The sequence below is a fragment of the Cyprinodon tularosa genome, unplaced genomic scaffold, assembly GCF_016077235.1.
Source record: "Cyprinodon tularosa strain WSP-4 unplaced genomic scaffold, ASM1607723v1 ctg118, whole genome shotgun sequence".
Taxonomy (NCBI): Eukaryota; Metazoa; Chordata; class Actinopteri; order Cyprinodontiformes; family Cyprinodontidae; genus Cyprinodon; species Cyprinodon tularosa.
The window spans coordinates 1,056,652-1,075,615 of record NW_024037981.1 but is presented as its reverse complement, the minus strand read 5'-3'; the positions used below and the strand labels follow the sequence as shown (position 1 = coordinate 1,075,615).

Sequence of the window (18,964 nt, the reverse complement as noted above, 5' to 3'; positions counted from 1 at the left end):
GTCTCTGTCCAGTGTGGATTCTACTGTGCGTCTCTAAATGTACTTTTTGATAAAAAAAATTTCCACAGTCAAGACAACAGAAAGGTTTATGTCCCGTGTGGGTCATCATATGTTTGGTTAAGTTTGATTTTTCATTAAATCGTTGCTCACACAGATCACAAGAGAAAGGCTTCTGCCCCGTCTGGATGACTGAATGTCTGTTTAAAAGTGTTGTTCGACTAAAACTTTGTCCACATAAATTGCAACAGAATGGTTTCTGTCCTGTGTGGATTTTTATGTGTCTTACTGTACTTAAGTACAGTAAAAGGTATCTATAATTTACTCCATTACGTATTTTTCTTCCTACTTCTGACTTCTACTAATTACATTTTCACACAAGTATCTGTACTTTCAATTCCTTCCATTTTTACTCGTTACTCTTGGCTTTGGTTTAATGTTTATAAATATTTATTTCAAGTCATGTGCACCATCCAATGCAAATCATTGGCGCCATCTACATCTAGTGTTATTTGATGAGTCCCATAGCGCAAACACTCATTGGTTAGCTAAAGGACATCATCAGAAGCCAGCAGGTGTTCTTCAGACTGCAAACGTGAATTGTCTATGCCATGCTACAATGTTGAAATGTTTGAAAGGTCAGACACAGGCGAGAGCGTATCGGGAGATGGAGACCAATAAGACCTCCCTCATCCTTGGCCCTATCTCAAAGAATTTTTCAAATAGTCGTAAAATTGAGCTTTCAATTCATATAGTGGTATCTGGCTGTTTGTTTTAAAGGTTACTTTATACTTTTATACTTTAAGTAGTTTTTGGAGTACATACTTTTTCACTTGTACTTGAGTAAAGAGGTCAAGTTGATACTTCAACTTTTACCAGTGTTTTTAAACTGCAGTATCTCTACTTCTACTTAAGTAACAAATGTATGTACTTTTGACACCACTGGTTGTCTTTCTGTTAAAGGTTCGTGATTTGCAATTTATTTTGAAAAAGGAAACCAATAAAACTTTTGAAAATGTCGCTTTTAATCCAAAATGACAGATTTATTCTGGTGTTCCCTTCTCCTTGGTTCCATACTTGCTGTGTTCTTGTGAGTTGAGAATCAGCCACAGTATGTATCTGCCATTGGATCAGTCTCTGCCCCTTTCTGCCTGCTGCAGTGAGGTCCTTCTCAGTTTATCTGACTCAACTCGTTAAAACGCCTCATTTTCACATTAAAATCCTATTTCATAAAGAACAGGTAAATTGGCTGAAAGTGCTATCGGTTTTGGTTTTGTTAGTTTTAGCTTCGGAACTGTTTTGAAGTATAGGCGCTCATTCATCGGTAATGTGTCCTGGTAAATTCCAGATCTTTTTTTCGGGATTTTGACATCTTTTTTCTCTCTACTTCTACGTCTCTTCTTTCAACAACAACGTTGTATCAGAGCTATGTTTACGTTTGCATAGCCGTCAATATGACCGCGACGTCCCACAATGCAGTTATTATTAAACATGTACACAGATGGTTAAAAAAAAATTCAAAGGGAAATGTGGGAATAGGGACAATATTTCCAGAGTTTAATATTGGTAGCAATTATTAGTTTACAGTGGTTGGAGGAGGTCAGACCAGACAGGGTGGTGATTTTCACTGATTCTAAAGTTGCAATAGAAAGCATTCATTCAGGAGGAAATAATAGGGAAGACCTTGTAATAGAAATTCATCAGTTTGTTTAGGTTATTTAGGCATGGAATAGATGCTCAGTTCTGTTGGGTTCCAGCAAACTAAGGGGTGAGAGGAAATGAAATAGCAGACGAAATGGCTAAAAAGGCTTTAGGAAAGCAGAATATAAATCAGATTCCATTTGGGAAAGGTATATCGATAATTAAAAAGAAAGAAACAGAAATATGGCAAAAAAATGGGATGAAGATGAGAAACGGAGAAGATTATATAGGGTTAATAAAAATCTGTAATTGTTAAAAATGATGGAGAAAGAAGCAGAAGGGAAGGGATAATTTATACTAGATTTAAGAACTGGATATACCTACTTGAATGAGTTTTTGTTTGTACTAGGGAAGAAAAAAAATTATTTCTGTGAGGGTTGTGAAAGAAAAGAAAATGCGGATCATGTTTTGATGGATGGCATGAAATAATGCAATGGAAAGAGAGAGAATGAGGAAAGTAATTATGGAAAAAGGGAGTGATTGGAGTATTAAAGGAATTTTAGGGACAGATGGAGATAGGGAGGAAAGTTTGGTTATTAAAAAAACAGTACTCATGTACAGTAGGTGGCGGTATGACATAAAACAAGTGTCAGTTAAAATCATTAAATGAGGAGCTTGTTAAAATGGAGTTCTCCATCGTCTGACACAGTACATAAAGTGTTTTAAAAACCCCACAACTGAATAAAATTCTCCATGTTCTCTGTGGCTCTGTGGAAGTGAAACTCCAGCCTTATTCTGGCTTTATCGTTGCACCTCCACAGGCATCAAGGTGAGTTCCTTCCTGTAGTCTTTCTCTGCGGGACAGGTAAATGGCCATCTTTGCTCCGCTGTTTAAAAAATGTAAAAGTCTGGCTTTTGGCTTATTCCTTCCGTTTTGACAAAACCCCCCTATAAAAACAGGGTTTGTAAAAATGATCCTGAAAAGACAAAAAACTCTTATTAAAAGGTTAAAAATGTTCTTTAGCCAAGTTACGTAAAACTTTTAACATGTTTTCAGACAGATCGCAGAAACGACACTCGTTTAAACCCTCTCAGGCTCAAATTAAGTTGTAGTTGCAGGAATAATCTGATATTTGAGTAGTAATATATAATTCACACATTTTTTTTTTTGAGAGAGACCTTCACATGCAATGAATTCTGGGATGTTGCAGATTTGCAACAATGGCCCGGAATGGTAAATTAACACTGAAGACTGAATCTGATATGAACGTTAACTTTATTTGAATGTCACAAACAAAAAAATTAACAAAACAAAATTCGAAAAAAAAATTTCTCTCACAAAATTAGAGACAACTTTATCTCAGACTTTTTTTCCACCAACATCTCAAAAGGACGTTTTTACAAGTCACTTTGTTGTGTGGTAGTCCATGAAGCAATTGTTGGTCTTTGTGAAGCACAAAAGGACTTTGCACTTCAAGCAGGCCGTTTGTGTGTAGCCGTCCTTGCACAGTCTGCATCGTCCACGTTTCTCAGCATGGGTGGGAAAATGATCAACTCGGTCTAGTCTGACATCAACCGATGGTGCAACGATCCTCTGGAGTGGCGGTGGAGGTGGTTCTGCCTGATGGGGTTCTGGAGAATCTTCCAAAGATGGTCGTCCTCTTTTCCTGCTCTTAAAGTCAGTCTGTTTGCCAACCTTGATGAGGGCATCAGCAACTTGAGCACGGAAGTCAAGAAGCGACATGTGCTTCTTCTCCTGCTTCTGGGTGAGATGACGACGGTAGAGGAGCCAGCCATTAACCAGTGATAGGTCAATCAGGTAGTATAAAATGCGCAGGTACCAACGCCGCGTGCGGATGTCAATGCGATAGAGAGATGCATACATGTCTGCCAAGTCTACTCCTCCCATGAATTTGTTGTACACCTGTACGATGTGGGGTCTGTCCACTTCGACATATTCCTTCTTCTCTTTCAACCACCTTCTGCATCTGTCAACAGGATCAGGGCCTGTGAAGGATGATGCCAGTAACACTGCCTTCTTATCATACCACTTCACGACAGCAATCCCACTGGTCATGTCGTATTTCACTTCATACGCCCCACGCCCACCCTTTGCCAGCTCCTTGTCACTTTTGAGGGTACATCCACGGAGACGGTTCCGATTGATGGTAGCAACTGTTTGAATTCCCATTTTTTTCAGTTCCACAATGAGCTCAGGGGAAGTAAACCAGTTGTTGAAGTAACACCTGTAGTTTAGCCCTTTAGGAACTTCTGACACGAGTCGAAGCACAACTTCACCAGCAACACCAAGTCCACGCTCATTGGTCACAGTCCCTTTTCCAGTGTATACTTCAAAGTCATAGACTAGTCCACTGACACCTGCACGAGTATAGACCTTGATTCCCCATTTTTGTGGCTTGTTCTTGAGGTACTGTTTCATTCCAATCCTTCCTGTGAAGGGGATCATCTGCTCATCAATTGTGTGGTTTTCTTCTGGTTCAACTTTCAAACAGTTGGCACGGACTTTCTCAAGCACTGGTCGCACCTTGAACAGTGGATCGTATCCAGGCTCACCCTTTTGCTTTATGTTGGTATTGTCATTCATATGGATGTATGCTCGCAGATGATCAAATCTCTTACGTCCCATGACTGTTGCAATTGGGTCATAGCGTGTTGCCGTCTGCCAGTACATGCGGTACGATGGCATACGTACTATGGTCATCAAGATGTGTAAACCAATGAATTGCTCCATTTCAGCAGAGGTTGTTTTCAGTTCTGAGCCACTCTTCATATAGGCATACAGGTTAGATTGGTGAGAAATGTGTTCAAACACAGATTTGTCCATGAACTGATCAAAATACCACCTTGGACTTGGGATTTTATCTGGTGGAGTTGAGAACGCAGGTCCTTGGAATGAAGAGTCGATGTCAGCTGCTGGGGGTTTCCTCTGTTTCCAAGAAAACTCTATTTTGACTGGAGCTGGGCCTGGCTGAGGTTCATTGTCATCTGGAGCCTCAATGTCACTGTCTACATGTGCATGATGAATTTCAACATCGAGCTGGTTGGGATAATTTCTTGCTATATCTGCTAGTGGCTCATCCTCATCAAAGCTGGAGTCAGACTCGTAAGCTTTAGGAGTTTCCACAAAATCTGGATCTGCAATTTTATCATCTGAAATGGATTCTGTGTCAGATAAAGCCCCATTGGGAATGCAAACCATCTCAAGAACTTCCTGGACTGAATATAATCTTCGTCGGCTTGCCATAATGCACGGCAAAACCTGTAAAGACAGTATTCTGTCAGATAGTTTGCCAAAAAAAGCTTATACTCAAACAAAGATCTATATGAATACATATGCCATGGAATTTAGGCTCCTACAGTTTTCCTCACTGCACAGTCAAATTAACAACTTATTATGCCATTGCTTTTGATCAAATCTGGCTCTGGTAGTTTGTAGTTTCACTCAAAATTAAACTCTAGTATAAACTGTTGCTCAAAATATAGGCAAACTAGTAAATAAAGCATGTTGCATCCATTGGTACCTGTTTGGGCACACGTTGCGAATCCACAACATTGAAATCGAGATGCCTCTGGTGAAAAACCCAGCGGAGATAAAATGTACTAAATGGCATGTGTCATATCTATACACATATATAATTCATCTTACGTAGAATAGATTTCAAAATAATGGAAATTGGTAGAGATACATGAAATTGGTGCTTAGAAAAGCTGTTTCAGTGACACCAAGGACTCAGTCATGTTGAAAGTGAGTCAGCAGTGCCATCTAGTGAGCTGGAGAGAAACTTTTTGTTGCAAATGCACAACTAAGTCTTTCTGTTGTGCTTGTAACAAAAGCTCTTAAAATATGGATGTGGAGTAATATGCTAAGTTGCATTTAGCTGTTGCAAATCTGCAACATCTGCCTGGAGAGGCTTTAAACTGGCTTTTAAGCCAAACCTTTGTCCACACAGATCACAACAGAAAGGTTTCTGTCCAGAATGGCTTATCATGTGTATTTTCAAAGCTGATTTTTCACAGAACCCTTTTCCACATAGCTCACAAGAAAAAGGTTTTTCTTCTAAATGGATTTTTATGTGTTTGGTTAAATAACCCTTCACACTAAAACTCTGTCCACATAGATCACAGCAATACATTTTATGTCCTGTGTGGAGTTGCATATGTGTATTAAAATTTGGCTTTGTGCTAAATGTTTTCCAACATACATCACAGGTGTAGGGTTTCCGTCCAGTGTGGAGCTTCTTATGTCTGTTTAAACCTCGTGTTCCTGTCAATAATTTACCACAGTCTTCATAGCTTAACTTTAATTCTGGCTGGACTTCCCTTTGTGAGCCTTCATTTTGGAAGCTTGAAGACTCTATATCTGAATCTATTGAGTCGTTCTGAACAAAGGGAAGAAAGAAATGTTCAGCAAACATAGAGGAACTATAGGGTTTCTTCGTATTTCCATCCAATTCCGGTGCTCTGTACTTCCAGTCATTGTCCATGTCCTTAGTTTTTAGCCCACAGTGTTTCAGCTCAGAGACTGAAGGTTTTATATTATTGTCCTCATCCTCCATAGTATCTTCAGTCTTTAAGTAAATAGAACCATCTGGAATCTCTCTGCCTGTAAACTGGTCTGGATAAAGCTGAGAGAGCCGAGGGGAATGGTTATCATTCACACCGTCATTGAGAGAAGCAGTCACTGGAAAGCTGGTGGCTTCCATCTCCTCCTTTGCATTGAGCTGCTCTCCCCCCAGACTGACGTAGATTTCTTCCTGTTCCTCCTTTATGTGTTCAGGCTTTGGGTCATTCAGGTGAGCATATGGTCTGTAGTCCACAGGTACCTCTTCTTTAACAATCACCACCTCCTTAACATCTGCAGAAAACATCAAAAAGCATAATGCTTTTTTAGAAACTAAGGCACTTAAACAAAACATTCTATTATAATTAATTATCTTATTTTAAGAAATATTTTTTTCTCATTCCTTACATTTTTATTTCTTAAATAACTTTTTTCCACATATCCAATGTCTGATGCTGTCTGAATTTATAAACACATGACAAAATTTATTATTGTACTTAGTTGATTCTGACTGCAGTGCAGTGCATGACTAAGAATTAAATCATAAAGAAAAAACAGACGCATGTACCACGAAGCAGGATTACTTGCTTAGTGAGACAACTTCAAGTTTAACCCTGACTTTAAGGTACCATGAAGCTGGATATTTTACTTTAGTCCTGTTTTACCAATTTGGCTCTGGGAATTTCCCAGAGATAGAAGCAGTGTTAATTTGTCAACCAGGGCGATGACGAAAATATTTCGTTAACGCCCCTTTTTTTCGTGATGATAACGAGAAGATGACGGACAAAAATTGTTTCCAGAAAATAAAAATATGATAAAATTAAAAATGATTTTCGTTAACGAGACTAAGACCAGATAATATTTACGAACCATGGATGAATGGACATTAAAAAATGTATTGTTTATAATTAATTTCTAACTGTTAATATAAGCGTTTTTTGAGCCTCATAGAAGATTATGCGTGTTTGCCCTGTTTGTCCCTACACGGCGCCTGTCCCACAGTGCCTCGTGCCGCTCAGTCAGTAGTAGCAGGAGGCTTATACTCTTAGCTCAACTTTGCAGTCATTGCGGATACCGGTGTGCGGTTTGTTGGAGGAGCTGGGAGAAAACAACACCTGGATGGAGCCATTTCGTTTACAACGCAAAGGACGAAACCGGAGGAAGGATGCCACCAAAGAGTCTGCGGCTTTAAAATGGCAGGGAAGAACACAACGAATATCAAGCGACATCTGAGGTGCCAACATGCTGCCATATGGAAGAAGATAAGGAAAAGGTGGGCCTGTAGTAGTAGCAGGAACGGGGGGGTGTGCGGGCGAGCATGCATGTAGATGTGCATGTGCCTTCTTGTGCCTGTATCTCTGTCATAGAAGAAAGATGTTCTACTGATACACTGGATATTAATGGTTTACATTTCTTCATCCCAACCAGATACCTGACACAGTGACACCACAGCCAAATCAGAGGTTGGGGAAGGAAGGGAAGTCTGTTTGAGGAGGAAGACTTTGTGGATATGATGAAACCAGCCGAACAAAAGGTTAATGTGTACAGTGCGATATGTTAAAAAGAGAATCAGAGTGTGAAGTTCTACTATGCACAGTGTTATTTAAATAAAATACAGCAAAAAGAGAAGCAGTGTGTGGAGAATTTTTATTTTGTACAGTGTGACATATACACTCACCGGCCACTTTATTAGGTACACCTGTCCAACTGCTCGTTAACACTTAATTTCTAAGCAGCCAATCACATGGCGGCAACTCAGTGCATTTAGGCATGTAGACATGGTCAAGACAATCTCCTGCAGTTCAAACCGAGCATCAGCATGGAGAAGAAAGGTGATTTGAGTGACTTTGAACCTGGCATGATTGTTGGTGCCAGAAGGGCTGGTCTGAGTATTTCAGAAACTGCTGATCTACTGGGATTTTCACGCACAACCATCTCTAGGGTTTACAGAGAATGGTCCGAAAAAGAAAAAACATCCAGTGAGCGGCAGTTCTGTGGGCTGAAATGCCTTGTTGATGCCAGAGGTCAGAGGAGAATGGCCAGACTGGTTCGAGCTGATAGAAGGGCAACAGTGACTCAAATAACCACCCGTTACAACCAAGGTGGGCAGAAGAGCATCTCTGAACGCACAGTACGTCGAACTTTGAGGCAGATGGGCTACAGCAGCAGAAGACCACACCGGGTGCCACTCCTTTCAGCTAAGAACAGGAAACTGAGGCTACAATTTGCACAAGCTCATTGAAATTGGACAATAGAAGATTGGAAAAACGTTGCCTGGTCTGATGAGTCTCGATTTCTGCTGCGACATTCAGATGGTAGGGTCAGAATTTGGCGTCTACAACATGAAAGCATGGATCCATCCTGCCTTGTATCAACGGTTCAGGCTGCTGGTGGTGGTGTCATGGTGTGGGGAATATTTTCTTGGCACTCTTTGGGCCCCTTGGTACCAATTGAGCATCGTTGCAACGCCACAGCCTACCTGAGTATTGTTGCTGACCATGTCCATCCCTTTATGACCACAATGTACCCAACTTCTGATGGCAACTTTCAGCAGGATAATGCACCATGTCATAAAGCTGGAATCATCTCAGACTGGTTTCTTGAACATGACAATGAGTTCACTGTACTCAAATGGCCTCCACAGTCACCAGATCTCAATCCAATAGAGCATCTTTGGGATGTGGTGGAACGGGAGATTCGCATCATGGATGTGCAGCCGACAAATCTGCGGCAACTGTGTGATGCCATCATGTCAATATGGACCAAAGTCCCTGAGGAATGCTACCAGCACCTTGTTGAATCTATGCCACCAAGAATTGAGGCAGTTCTGAAGGCAAAAGGGGGTCCAACCCGTTACTAGCATGGGGTACCTAATAAAGTGACCGGTGAGTGTATGTTTAAAAGAGAAGCAGTGTGTGGAGAAGTTCTATTATTTAACTGATGAGCTAAACATTGATCTTTGATGCTGTCAGGATGCTTTGCGGATGATTGATAAAAGAGTATATTTCTCTGTGGAGATTTTATACATCTATATCTATCGATCGAGATATATATATATATATATATATATATATATATATATATATATATATTAGTGCTGTCAAAATTATCGCGTTATTAACGCGTTAACGCGAGGCCATTTTAACGGCGATAATTTTTTTAAAGTGAGATTAACGCTATGTGGTTTTATGGTACAATTTTCCAAGTACATCCCGCTGCAGCCTGCGGGAAGGCGGGGCTATTTTCCCCCAGTGTATGCATTTCTCATAGGCTTCAAGAGCGGAGCTCCTCAAGGGAAAAAGACGCTCATACACTGGGTGACGCTAGTGCCTTTTCTTTAAGCCCCACCACCAACAAACAAGTTGAGTGTCTGGTAACTAGTAGCAACCTGAAATACGCTGAGAAAACTGATTACTGAGGTGAAATGGAATCTCGTAGCAGCACTCTTGCCGTCTGTGTACGCAACAGGTCGGTATCGCGTGTGTGTGTGTGTGGGTGGGTGTGTCTGTGTGTGGGTGAGTGGGTGTGTGTTTGTTCTCATTTTTGTTAAGAGGCTGAAAAGTAACTTTCTAGAGAGCATAGACTACCTTCATCTAGTGATGTCGGTCTATTGATTTTGATGTATTGATTGAAAATTGTTCATTATTACCTTGGTTAATTAACATCTAATGTTAACTCTACTAAATTTTATAGCAGTAGGATAAAATGCTTGTCTTTGTTCAAAAGACTGTATTAACTGTAAAGACTGTCTTTTACATCAGCCTGTTTTCAGGGCCTTTTTTTTGCCTACATATTTGTTATTTTTTGCTACATGCCTCCCCATCTTCTTGCCATATGTTTCTATGGCATAAATCAGTATCTGTGACCTGTTTTCATTTTAAAAAAAGAACATTGGCACAAACCTAGCCTGTATGTATTTTTTTGTATGTCATCGAGAGTATTTAAATGATTTTCAATCAGGAAAAAAATGTGCGATTAAAATGCGATTAATCGCGAGTTAACTCAGGCATTGATGCGATTAATCGCGATTAAAAAATTTAATCGATTGACAGCACTAATATATATATATATATATATATATATATATAAACAGGTAGGACCTGTTCATCATCTCATTGGGTTCTTCCTCATGCAGACATTCTGCATATGAACAATAAATAAATATCAAGGGAGTTAAACACTCAAGGTAATAAAAAAAAATTTGAAGAATATATTGTTATGTAGAAGGAAAAGACAGCGAGCTCTGATCATTATTGCTTCACTAAAACACTTTTTTTTTTTATGAACTATTGCGAAAAACTGTTTTAAATACCCAAACTAACAAGAAATGTTAAAACCTGACCAAGAAAAATATTTTATTGTGTATTCTGGTTCTTGCAGTTTTAACCATAAACCTTAAAAACTCTATATTCACTTCCAGCCGCTACAAACGGCAGCTAGAAATCCCCCAAAAGCTGTGAGCAGCAGAGAGCTCCCAGCTGCGATTTCCAGCACTGCATCTCGGGGGTTTGCTGGAGGTCTGGTGCTCTGAATAAGAACTGCATATTTTAGTAGGATCATAAAACTGATGAACTGACTGCACAGATGAAGTTGGACTTTCACTCTTAAAACATGTTAAAACAATTGTTCATATTCATAAAGTCAATAAAGCTACAGAACAGAGTAGATAACCAGAGCCCTGAGCATCCAGAGCAGGACTGCAACTAACAATTACTTTGCAAATCTTGAGGAGTTCTGGATAGAGCATATTGACAGAACAAATTTTTTTTCTATTTATCTTTTTTTACAATTTTGATATAGTTACTGCTCTAAGTGGGTCGCTCTGTCAGCTAAAGGCATGTTTTAAAGTCTCTATACTTCAGTTAACGATTTATGGATTACTAAATTACGATTTAGTAATTACTAAATTTGTTGGTTATTTCAATAATCTATCAATCACGATTAATCTGATTAATTGTTAAAGTCCTAATCCAGAGCTTCAAAACATCAAAGCAACTAGACCACAGCATCTGACCCAGAGTCCTGATTTCTGCATCTGCATTATTTGACGCCCACAATGCCTTTGGTGTAAACGCAGTATAAGAAAAGAAAAAAAGAAGAGCGCACCAGTGAGTAGCGGAGATGTTCTTAGTCCAAATCCGAAAATGTCCACATTAGTAGCTACACATTGCCATTCATTTTTAAGAGGGAATTTCTCACATTTAAAAACCCAGATTTGTTGCGATGGATCAGATAATTTGCGTTATCCCGCAGTGAATTTCAGGCCCTGGTAATCTGAAAGTAATTCCAGTAGTTCTTCATGTACTGTTTAAAATAAATAAATAAATAAACTCTCATATCTTGTTGTCAATTGAGTTTTAGAATTCCCTCCCTATAAACATTTAATTCTCTGTGTTGCGAGAACATACACAAGACAATTTCTCCTGCTTTTTGATTTCTCCAAACAGCATGCCAAACTTTACCCGTTGAGTAGAAACTTCACAACCGAGGCATCAGTGAGAAGCCCAACCTGTGCTCAATACACGCCATCGCATGAAAGAATCTCCAAAAAACACTCTGGTCTTGTTTCTCTCTTCTTAAGGCCTTTCTCTTCTTCTCATACACTTCGTAGACACTTTTTCTCTTACGACCCTCGGCCATTTTCTAAGAACCGCCGTAAGAAAGGCAGGCTTCAAATACTGGCTTAAACCGTAGCTCACCACATAAAAGTGTGCATGCACAGAAAGCAATAATAACCTAGGGACGAGCACGTAGGACGGCCTGACATAAACAAAATCACTAGAATGATTCACAATTAGGAGGACCAATTTTTTTGATGATCCACCCGAAAAAGTACATCCTCCCCTATACCTTTAACATATAAAAAGATTGCATACGGACTGTTTAAAGGAAACTGGGAGAGAAATGAAGTATAGGTCTACACTAATCAGTTGTGTAAAAGATTAACTTTGGAAAGACAAAAAAACAATAACAATCAATAAGTGCCTGAGAGTAGTAAAATGAAAAGTGTTGTTTATTCAGTTAAATATTATATCTCGAATGATATCCTTTGTAAAGAAACTGAAGACATTAAGTTATTGTGGAAAATACCAGAACTATATCAGAATATGTGCTGATAATAAGGTAGAGCCTTTGCTTGTGCTTAACAAGCTAAAATGAATGGAAATCAATGTGAAGAAAATTGTTATTGTAATATTGCCTTTCTTGTTTGTTGTCTTTCTGTTAAAGGTTCGTGTCTTGCAATGTAATTTGAAAAAGGAAACCAATAAAACTTTTGAAAAGGTCGCTTCTAATCCAAAATGACAGGTTTATTCTGGTGTTTCCTTCTCCTTGGGTCCATACTTGCTGTGTTCTTGGGAATTGAGAATCAGCCAGTGTGGATCTGCCATTGGATCCGTCTCTGCCCCTTTCTGTCTGCTGCATCTGACACAACTCGTTAAAACGCCTCATTTTCACATTAAAATCCTGTTTCATTATCATAGAGAACAGATAAATTAGCTAAAGGGGCTATCGGTTTTTGTTTTGTTAGTTTTACACGGCGATTCCATGTTTCCAGGTTAGCTTGTGTCTGTTCCTAACCCCGGGGTTCCACTCACAATATGGCGGATACGGGTCGCTTCAAGGGAGATATGACTAACAGTTACGTGTTGGGCTTAAAGAAGTGAATCCATTAGTCACCTTATAAACGTACATTTTATATGAAAGCATGCAGATGTAATATGGAAAGGACAATTTACCAGCTTCAAGGATGTTGTGTTCCGTCTTACATTCTTTGTCCTCATCTTTAACTGTTTCGGGAATCTCTCCTATTGCTGCACTCATGTTCGCGCTTTCACCCACTCTTCAAAAAGAGTTTTAAATGATTGCCCTTCTTTATTAAACAGGGAGAAACTCATCTGAAGGCTTCTGTCTGTTTCTTCCTCTACTACTACTACTTCTGTCTTTTTTTTATTGGCAAACAACTTTAAAGGTGCATTACCGCCACCCACTGGAGAGGAGTTTGAACCGAATTTTGACCTAAAAACAACAATAATTAATACGGTAAATAACTTTAAAAAACAACAACAAAGGGGCATTATTGTTCTTTTGTATTTTAATGCTGGTTGGCATTAAAGGACCAACCAGTAATGAGTGTAAATCAAGATGACAGGCTATGAAAAATAGATAAATATATTTATATACATTTCCCATATTGTGATTCAGTTAACCTTGAATAATATTTATATAAAATAACAAAATAAATCCATTATTATATAACCCAGTTATTTGCCCTAAAATGTTACAGCTCTTTTTTTTTTAAAGATGTCTTATTAAAACTGTTCTTTCTTTCTGATATTTCCTATCACGTATGCCTAAAGCTTGTCCTCAAGGGCTGCTGTCCTGCAGGTTTTAGAGGTTTCCCTGATTCAGCACAGCTGATTTTCATTGGTCGCTGATTAATAGGCTTTTGCTGAACTGCAATCATCAGAGTCAGCTGTGATGACTAAATGTGGAGGGAAGGTTTAGTGATTAAGTTAGAAAATAAAGCAATAGGTGGAAGAATGTATAACTGGATAGCAACTACTGGAGCAACTAAAATAACCCCAATTGATGCTATTTTAACAGACGGTGGAGAAACTCCTTTATATCACTTTCATTTTGGATCAGAATTAAAAGCCGTAGTGAAGGAAACCCAGCAGCAAGCATAATTAAGAACTGTTGGGAATATTCCAAATTTACAAGAAAGGGCTTTGGCTGGACTGTGAATGAATGGGCAAAAATATATGAGTTGGATGATAAGAAATTCTCTGAAAATAACCCAATCAGTGCTGTACCTCCACGGTTGTTTCCAGAAACAAAAGTTGACTTGAAAATACATGAAATGAAAAGAGGATGGAAACATAATGAAGTTGGGGTTAAAACTAGCACATATTTATAAAAAACAAAAAATGTATCATAGTTATCTAAATATTTACACAAATGATTCAAAAAATTCAAAGGGAAATGTGGGAATAGGGATATTCTTTCCAGAGTTTAATATTAAGAATTTTAGGGACAGATGGAGAGGAAAGTTTGGGTTATTAAAAAAAGCAGCTTTTATTTTTTTACATAACATAAAAATAAAAAATAGAATATAGTAGGTGGATCTATAGAGCTACACATTCATGTACAGTAGGTGACAGTATGCACCTAAAAGCTGTTTGCAATCCACCAATCTAACAACAAAGACTTTTAAGATTTTATTTACACAATTCAAACATGTAAACAATTGACATAAAACAAGTGTCAGTTAAAAATCGCTTTTAAAATAAAAACAAGTGTCAGCTAAAATCATTAAATGAGGAGCGTGTTAAAATGGAGTTCACCATCATAAAATGTACATAAAATGTTTTTAAAACTCAGCAACTGAATAAAATCCTCCATGTTCTCTGTGGCTCTGTGGAAGTGAAACTCCAGCCTTATACTGGCTTTAACGTTGCACCTCCACAGAGCCACGGCATCAAGGTGAGGTCCTTCCTGCAGTCCGTCTCTGCGGGACAGGTAAACGGCCATCTTTGCTTCGCTGTTTAAAAAATTTAAAAGTCGGGCTTTTGGCTTATTCCTTCTGCTTTGACAAACCCCCCCCTATAAACACAGGGTTTGTGAAAACGATCCCAAAAAGACAAAAAACACAAATTAAAAGGTTAAAAATGGTCTTTAGCCTTGCATTACTTTTTTTTTTTAAGTGGAAATGGCGGGTCTTTTAAAAAATTCAAAAAACTCCACTATAGCTTTAATGAAGTTTATATAATTTTTCCTGAGAAACTTTACAATTTGTTTTTTGAGTGGCTTTATTGTGTATTCATAGCTAAGCCATTTTTCTTCCTCTGTGGGTTTTCATGTGTTGCTTCAAACTTGAGCTTACAGTAAATCTTGTCCCACAAACATCACAGCAGAAAGGTTTATGTCCTGTGTGGATTCTCATGTGTGTACTTAGATTTCCTTTTTCACTAAATCTTTTTCCACATATATCACATGGAAAAGGTCTCTGTCCAGTGTGGATTCTATTGTGTGTCTCTAAACCTACTTTTTGACTAAATCTTTTTCCACAGTGAAGACAGCAGAAAGGTTTCTGTCCCGTGTGGGTCATCATATGTTTGGTTAAGTTTGATTTTTCATTAAATCTTTGTCCACAGAGATCACAAGAGAAAGGCTTCTGTCCTGTGTGGATCTTTGAATGTCTGTTTAAATGTGTTTTTCGACTAAAACTTTGTCCACATAAATTGCAACAGAACGGTTTCTGTCCAGTGTGGATTTTTATGTGTCTGGTTAACCCAGCTTTTAAGGTAAACCTTTGTCCACACAGATCACAACAGAAAGGTTTCTGTCCAGAATGGCTTATCATGTGTCGGGTTAAATGTCCATTCAAAGTAAAACTTCGTCCACATAGATCACAGATATAAGGTTTATGTCCTGTGTGGAATTTTATATGTGTATTAAAATTTGAATTTGTGCTAAATGTTTTCCCACATACATCACAGGTGTAGGGTTTCTGCCCAGTGTGGAGCTTCTTGTGTCTGTTTAAACCTCGTTTTCCTGTCAATAATTTACCACAGTCTTCACAGCTAAACTTTAATCCTGGCTGGACTTTCCTTTGTGAGCCTTCATTTGGGAAGCTTGGAGACTCTATATCTGAATCGATTGAGTCGTTCTGAACAAAGGGATGTAAAAAATGTTCAGCAAGCGTAGAGGAACTATAGGGTTTCTTCATATTTCCATCCAATTCCGGTGCTCTGTACTTACAGTCATTGTCCATGTCCTTAGTTTTTAGCCCACAATCTGACAAGTGTTTCAGCTCAGAGACTGAAGGTTTTATATCACTGTCCTCATCCTCCATAGTGTCTTCAGTCTTTAAGTAAATAGAACCATCTGGAATCTCTCTGCCTGTAAACTGGTCTGGATAAAGCTGAGAGAGCCGAGGGGAATGGTTATCATTCACACCGTCATTGAGAGAAGCAGTCACTGGAAAGCTGGTGGCTTCCATCTCCTCCTTTGCATTGAGCTGCTCTCCCCCCAGACTGACGTAGATTTCTTCCTGTTCCTCCTTTATGTGTTCAGGCTTTGGGTCATTCAGGTGAGCATATGGTCTGTAGTCCACAGGTTCCTCTTCTTTAACAATCACCACCTCCTTAACATCTGCAAAAAACATTGAAAAGCATAATGCATATTAGAAAGTAAGGCAGTTAAAAAGACAAAACATTATACATTATAAATAATTCTCTTATTTTATTAATATTTTGTTTCTCATTCCTTCCATTTTTATTTCTTAAATAACCTTTTCCCACATATCCAATGTCTCATGCTGTCTGAATTTATAAACACATGACAAATTTTATTATTGTACTTAGTTGATTCTGACTGCAGTGCAGTGCAAGACTAAGAATTAAATCATAAAGAAAAAACAGAAGCATGTACCACGAAGCAGGATTACTTGCTTAGTGAGACAACTTCAGGTTTATCCCTGACTTTAAGGTACCATGAAGCTGGATCTTTTACTTTTGTCCTTTTTTGCCAATTTGGCTCTAGGAAGAGATTTCCCAGAGATAGAAGATAGTCCAACACAAGTAGACCACTATGGCCTTTGCTATAAGGATTCCGCCTGATACTTCTATATAAAACTTCATTGAAAATTGTAAAATCGTGTCCTCCCCTATAACTTTAACATATGAAAAGATTGCATACGGAGTGCTTAAAGGAAACTAGGAGAGAAAAGAAGTATAGGCCTACTGGTGGATACTAGTCAATTGTGTAAAAAATGAACTTTGGAAAGACAAAAAAACAAATATATCAATACGTGTCAGAGTAGTAAAATGAAAAGTGTTTTTATTCAGTTAAATATTATATCTCGAATATTATCCTTTCTAAAGAAACCGAAGACATTAAGTAATTGTGGAAAATACCAGAACTATATCAGGATATGTGCTGATAATAAGGTAGTTTGTTAGTTTTACATGGCGATTTCGTGTTTCCAGGTTAGCTTGTGTCTGTTCCTAACCCCGGGGTTCCACTCACAATATGGCGGATACAGGTCGGTTCAAAGGAGAGAAGAAGCGCATTGTTTAACAGTTACATGGAATCTGGGCTTAAATAAGTCAATCCATTAGTCACCTTATAAACGTACATTTGACATGAAAGCATGCAGATGTAATATGGAAAGGACAATTTACCAGCTTCAAGGATGTTGTGTTCCGTCTTATATTCTTTGTCCTCCTCTTTAACTGTTTCGGGAATCTCTCCTATTGCTGCACTCTGCCACAGTTGGAGCCGCTGCGTCCACATGTTTGCTCTTAGCTTATCTTTCAATGTTCGTTTAACATTTACTAAGCAGTTCGCGCTCAGTTTTCACCCAAACTCTTGAAAAAAAAAAAAAAAAAGAGTTAAATGATTGCTCTTCTTTACTAAACAGGGATAAACTCATCAGCAGGACTTCAGCGTCCTCTTCTTCTACTACTGTTTCTTCTTCTGTGTTTTTGTTTCTGTTATTGGCGGTCGGCAAAAAACTTTAGGGTTGCATTACCGCCACCCACTGGACAGGAGTTTGAACTGAATGTCGACCTAAAAAAAAAAACAATAATATAATAAATCACTTAAAAACAACAACAAAAAGAGGCCTTCTTCTACTTTTGTATTTTAATGCTGTAATAACATACATCCAAGAGTTTTGCCCTAATTTTTATTAATTCTGTTCCTTCTTTATATTTCCTATCACGTATGCCCAAAGTTTGTCCTCAAGGGCCGCTGTCCTGCAGGTTTTAGAGGTTTCCCTGCTTCAGCAAAGATGATTTTCATTGATTGCTGATTAACAGGCCTTTGCTGAACTGCAATCATCAGAATCAGCTGTGGACCACCATGGTTTGCGAACAGAAAAAACATGTTTTTTTTCTGTTCAAGGACAAAGGGTATGCTGTAACATTAAAATATTGTATTTTCATTTTGCATACACAGAGTCTATACAAAACAAAAGCTTTCATGAGATTTCCATCCCTTATGGTGCAGCACTGATCAAACGTAAACAATGTAAACATGGTGCAAAGAACGCATTGATATGGAAGTTCAGAGCATTAAATACATATGATGCAAATATGCAGTGTTTTGATTTGGTGTTATCAGTGTGATGCAGAGTCTGTGAAACAGACAACTGTCAACAATCTGTTTTGTGATCATTCCAATAGCAACCAAAACATTGAGGCTATCCTAGTTCAGCATGCGCCATCACTTGATGATTATAAAGACTTCCCAGCTATGTCTGTAGAGACGCTTTAACTCAGCCTGACTCAAGAACAGCAAGCATCAATGCAAAATGCAATCCATCAAATTTCTGACCTTAGCACAAAATATCAGGCCTGTTTTACTGCACTTCTCAGTATTATACAATGTCCAGCATGAGACACAAATATCCTCAAAACAAAGCAGGGTCGACTTGGAAAGGTGATTTATTGTATCACGGATCTTTTGAATACCACTTTAACTGCCTCTGCTTTATTCCTGCATTTCAACATGTTCGTGTTACAGAAGTGTTAGAGGAATGGCAAAAGACCACAGTTCTTTGCAAATGAAATATTTTTCCTGTTGGTCTATTACATTTTTAAAGTATCATCAGAAATTTCTGTCAAGTGCCAGTTCACAATTTAAAAAAATCTTAAGACAATGATGAGCCATTAAAGCTTCATGGCTTTTAAGCCACTGTCTTGATGACTAATAGGTTGAACACATTTCTCATATTCT

The 18,964-nt window shown here is 38.4% G+C and overlaps 2 protein-coding genes across 2 annotated transcripts; both read right to left on the bottom strand.

The window, feature by feature from the left end:
• Positions 1 to 2,897: 2,897 nt before the first annotated feature.
• LOC119771471 (piggyBac transposable element-derived protein 3-like) lies at positions 2,898 to 13,160 on the bottom strand. Its single transcript, XM_038267474.1, has 3 exons — positions 12,958 to 13,160; positions 5,862 to 6,514; positions 2,898 to 4,918 (listed from the first exon to the last, which is right to left on the bottom strand). Exons 1-3 carry the CDS (start codon positions 13,040 to 13,042, stop codon positions 3,044 to 3,046), a joined length of 2,613 nt encoding a protein of 870 aa, XP_038123402.1. The 5' UTR covers positions 13,043 to 13,160; the 3' UTR covers positions 2,898 to 3,043.
• A 1,766-nt stretch (positions 13,161 to 14,926) lies between these two features.
• On the bottom strand, positions 14,927 to 17,579 carry LOC119771470 (zinc finger protein OZF-like). Its single transcript, XM_038267458.1, has 2 exons — positions 17,407 to 17,579; positions 14,927 to 16,375 (listed from the first exon to the last, which is right to left on the bottom strand). Exons 1-2 carry the CDS (start codon positions 17,516 to 17,518, stop codon positions 15,048 to 15,050), a joined length of 1,440 nt encoding a protein of 479 aa, XP_038123386.1. The 5' UTR covers positions 17,519 to 17,579; the 3' UTR covers positions 14,927 to 15,047.
• Between the last annotated feature and the right edge of the window lie 1,385 nt (positions 17,580 to 18,964).

What these genes read in the sequence shown, in the direction of transcription:
- LOC119771471 (XM_038267474.1), bottom strand. Translation starts at nt 13,042, where the DNA reads ATGAGTGCAGCAATAGGAGAGATTCCCGAAACAGTTAAAGATGAGGAC. An exon ending in ACACAACATCCTTGAAGCTG is followed by an intron (nt 6,515 to 12,957) that starts GTAAATTGTCCT and finishes TGTTTTCTGCAG; the next exon opens with ATGTTAAGGAGGTGGTGATT. An exon ending in GGAAACCCTACACCTGTGAT is followed by an intron (nt 4,919 to 5,861) that starts GTATGTTGGAAA and finishes CTGTCTTTACAG; the next exon opens with GTTTTGCCGTGCATTATGGC.
- LOC119771470 (XM_038267458.1), bottom strand. Translation starts at nt 17,518, where the DNA reads ATGTGGACGCAGCGGCTCCAACTGTGGCAGAGTGCAGCAATAGGAGAG. An exon ending in ACACAACATCCTTGAAGCTG is followed by an intron (nt 16,376 to 17,406) that starts GTAAATTGTCCT and finishes TGTTTTTTGCAG; the next exon opens with ATGTTAAGGAGGTGGTGATT.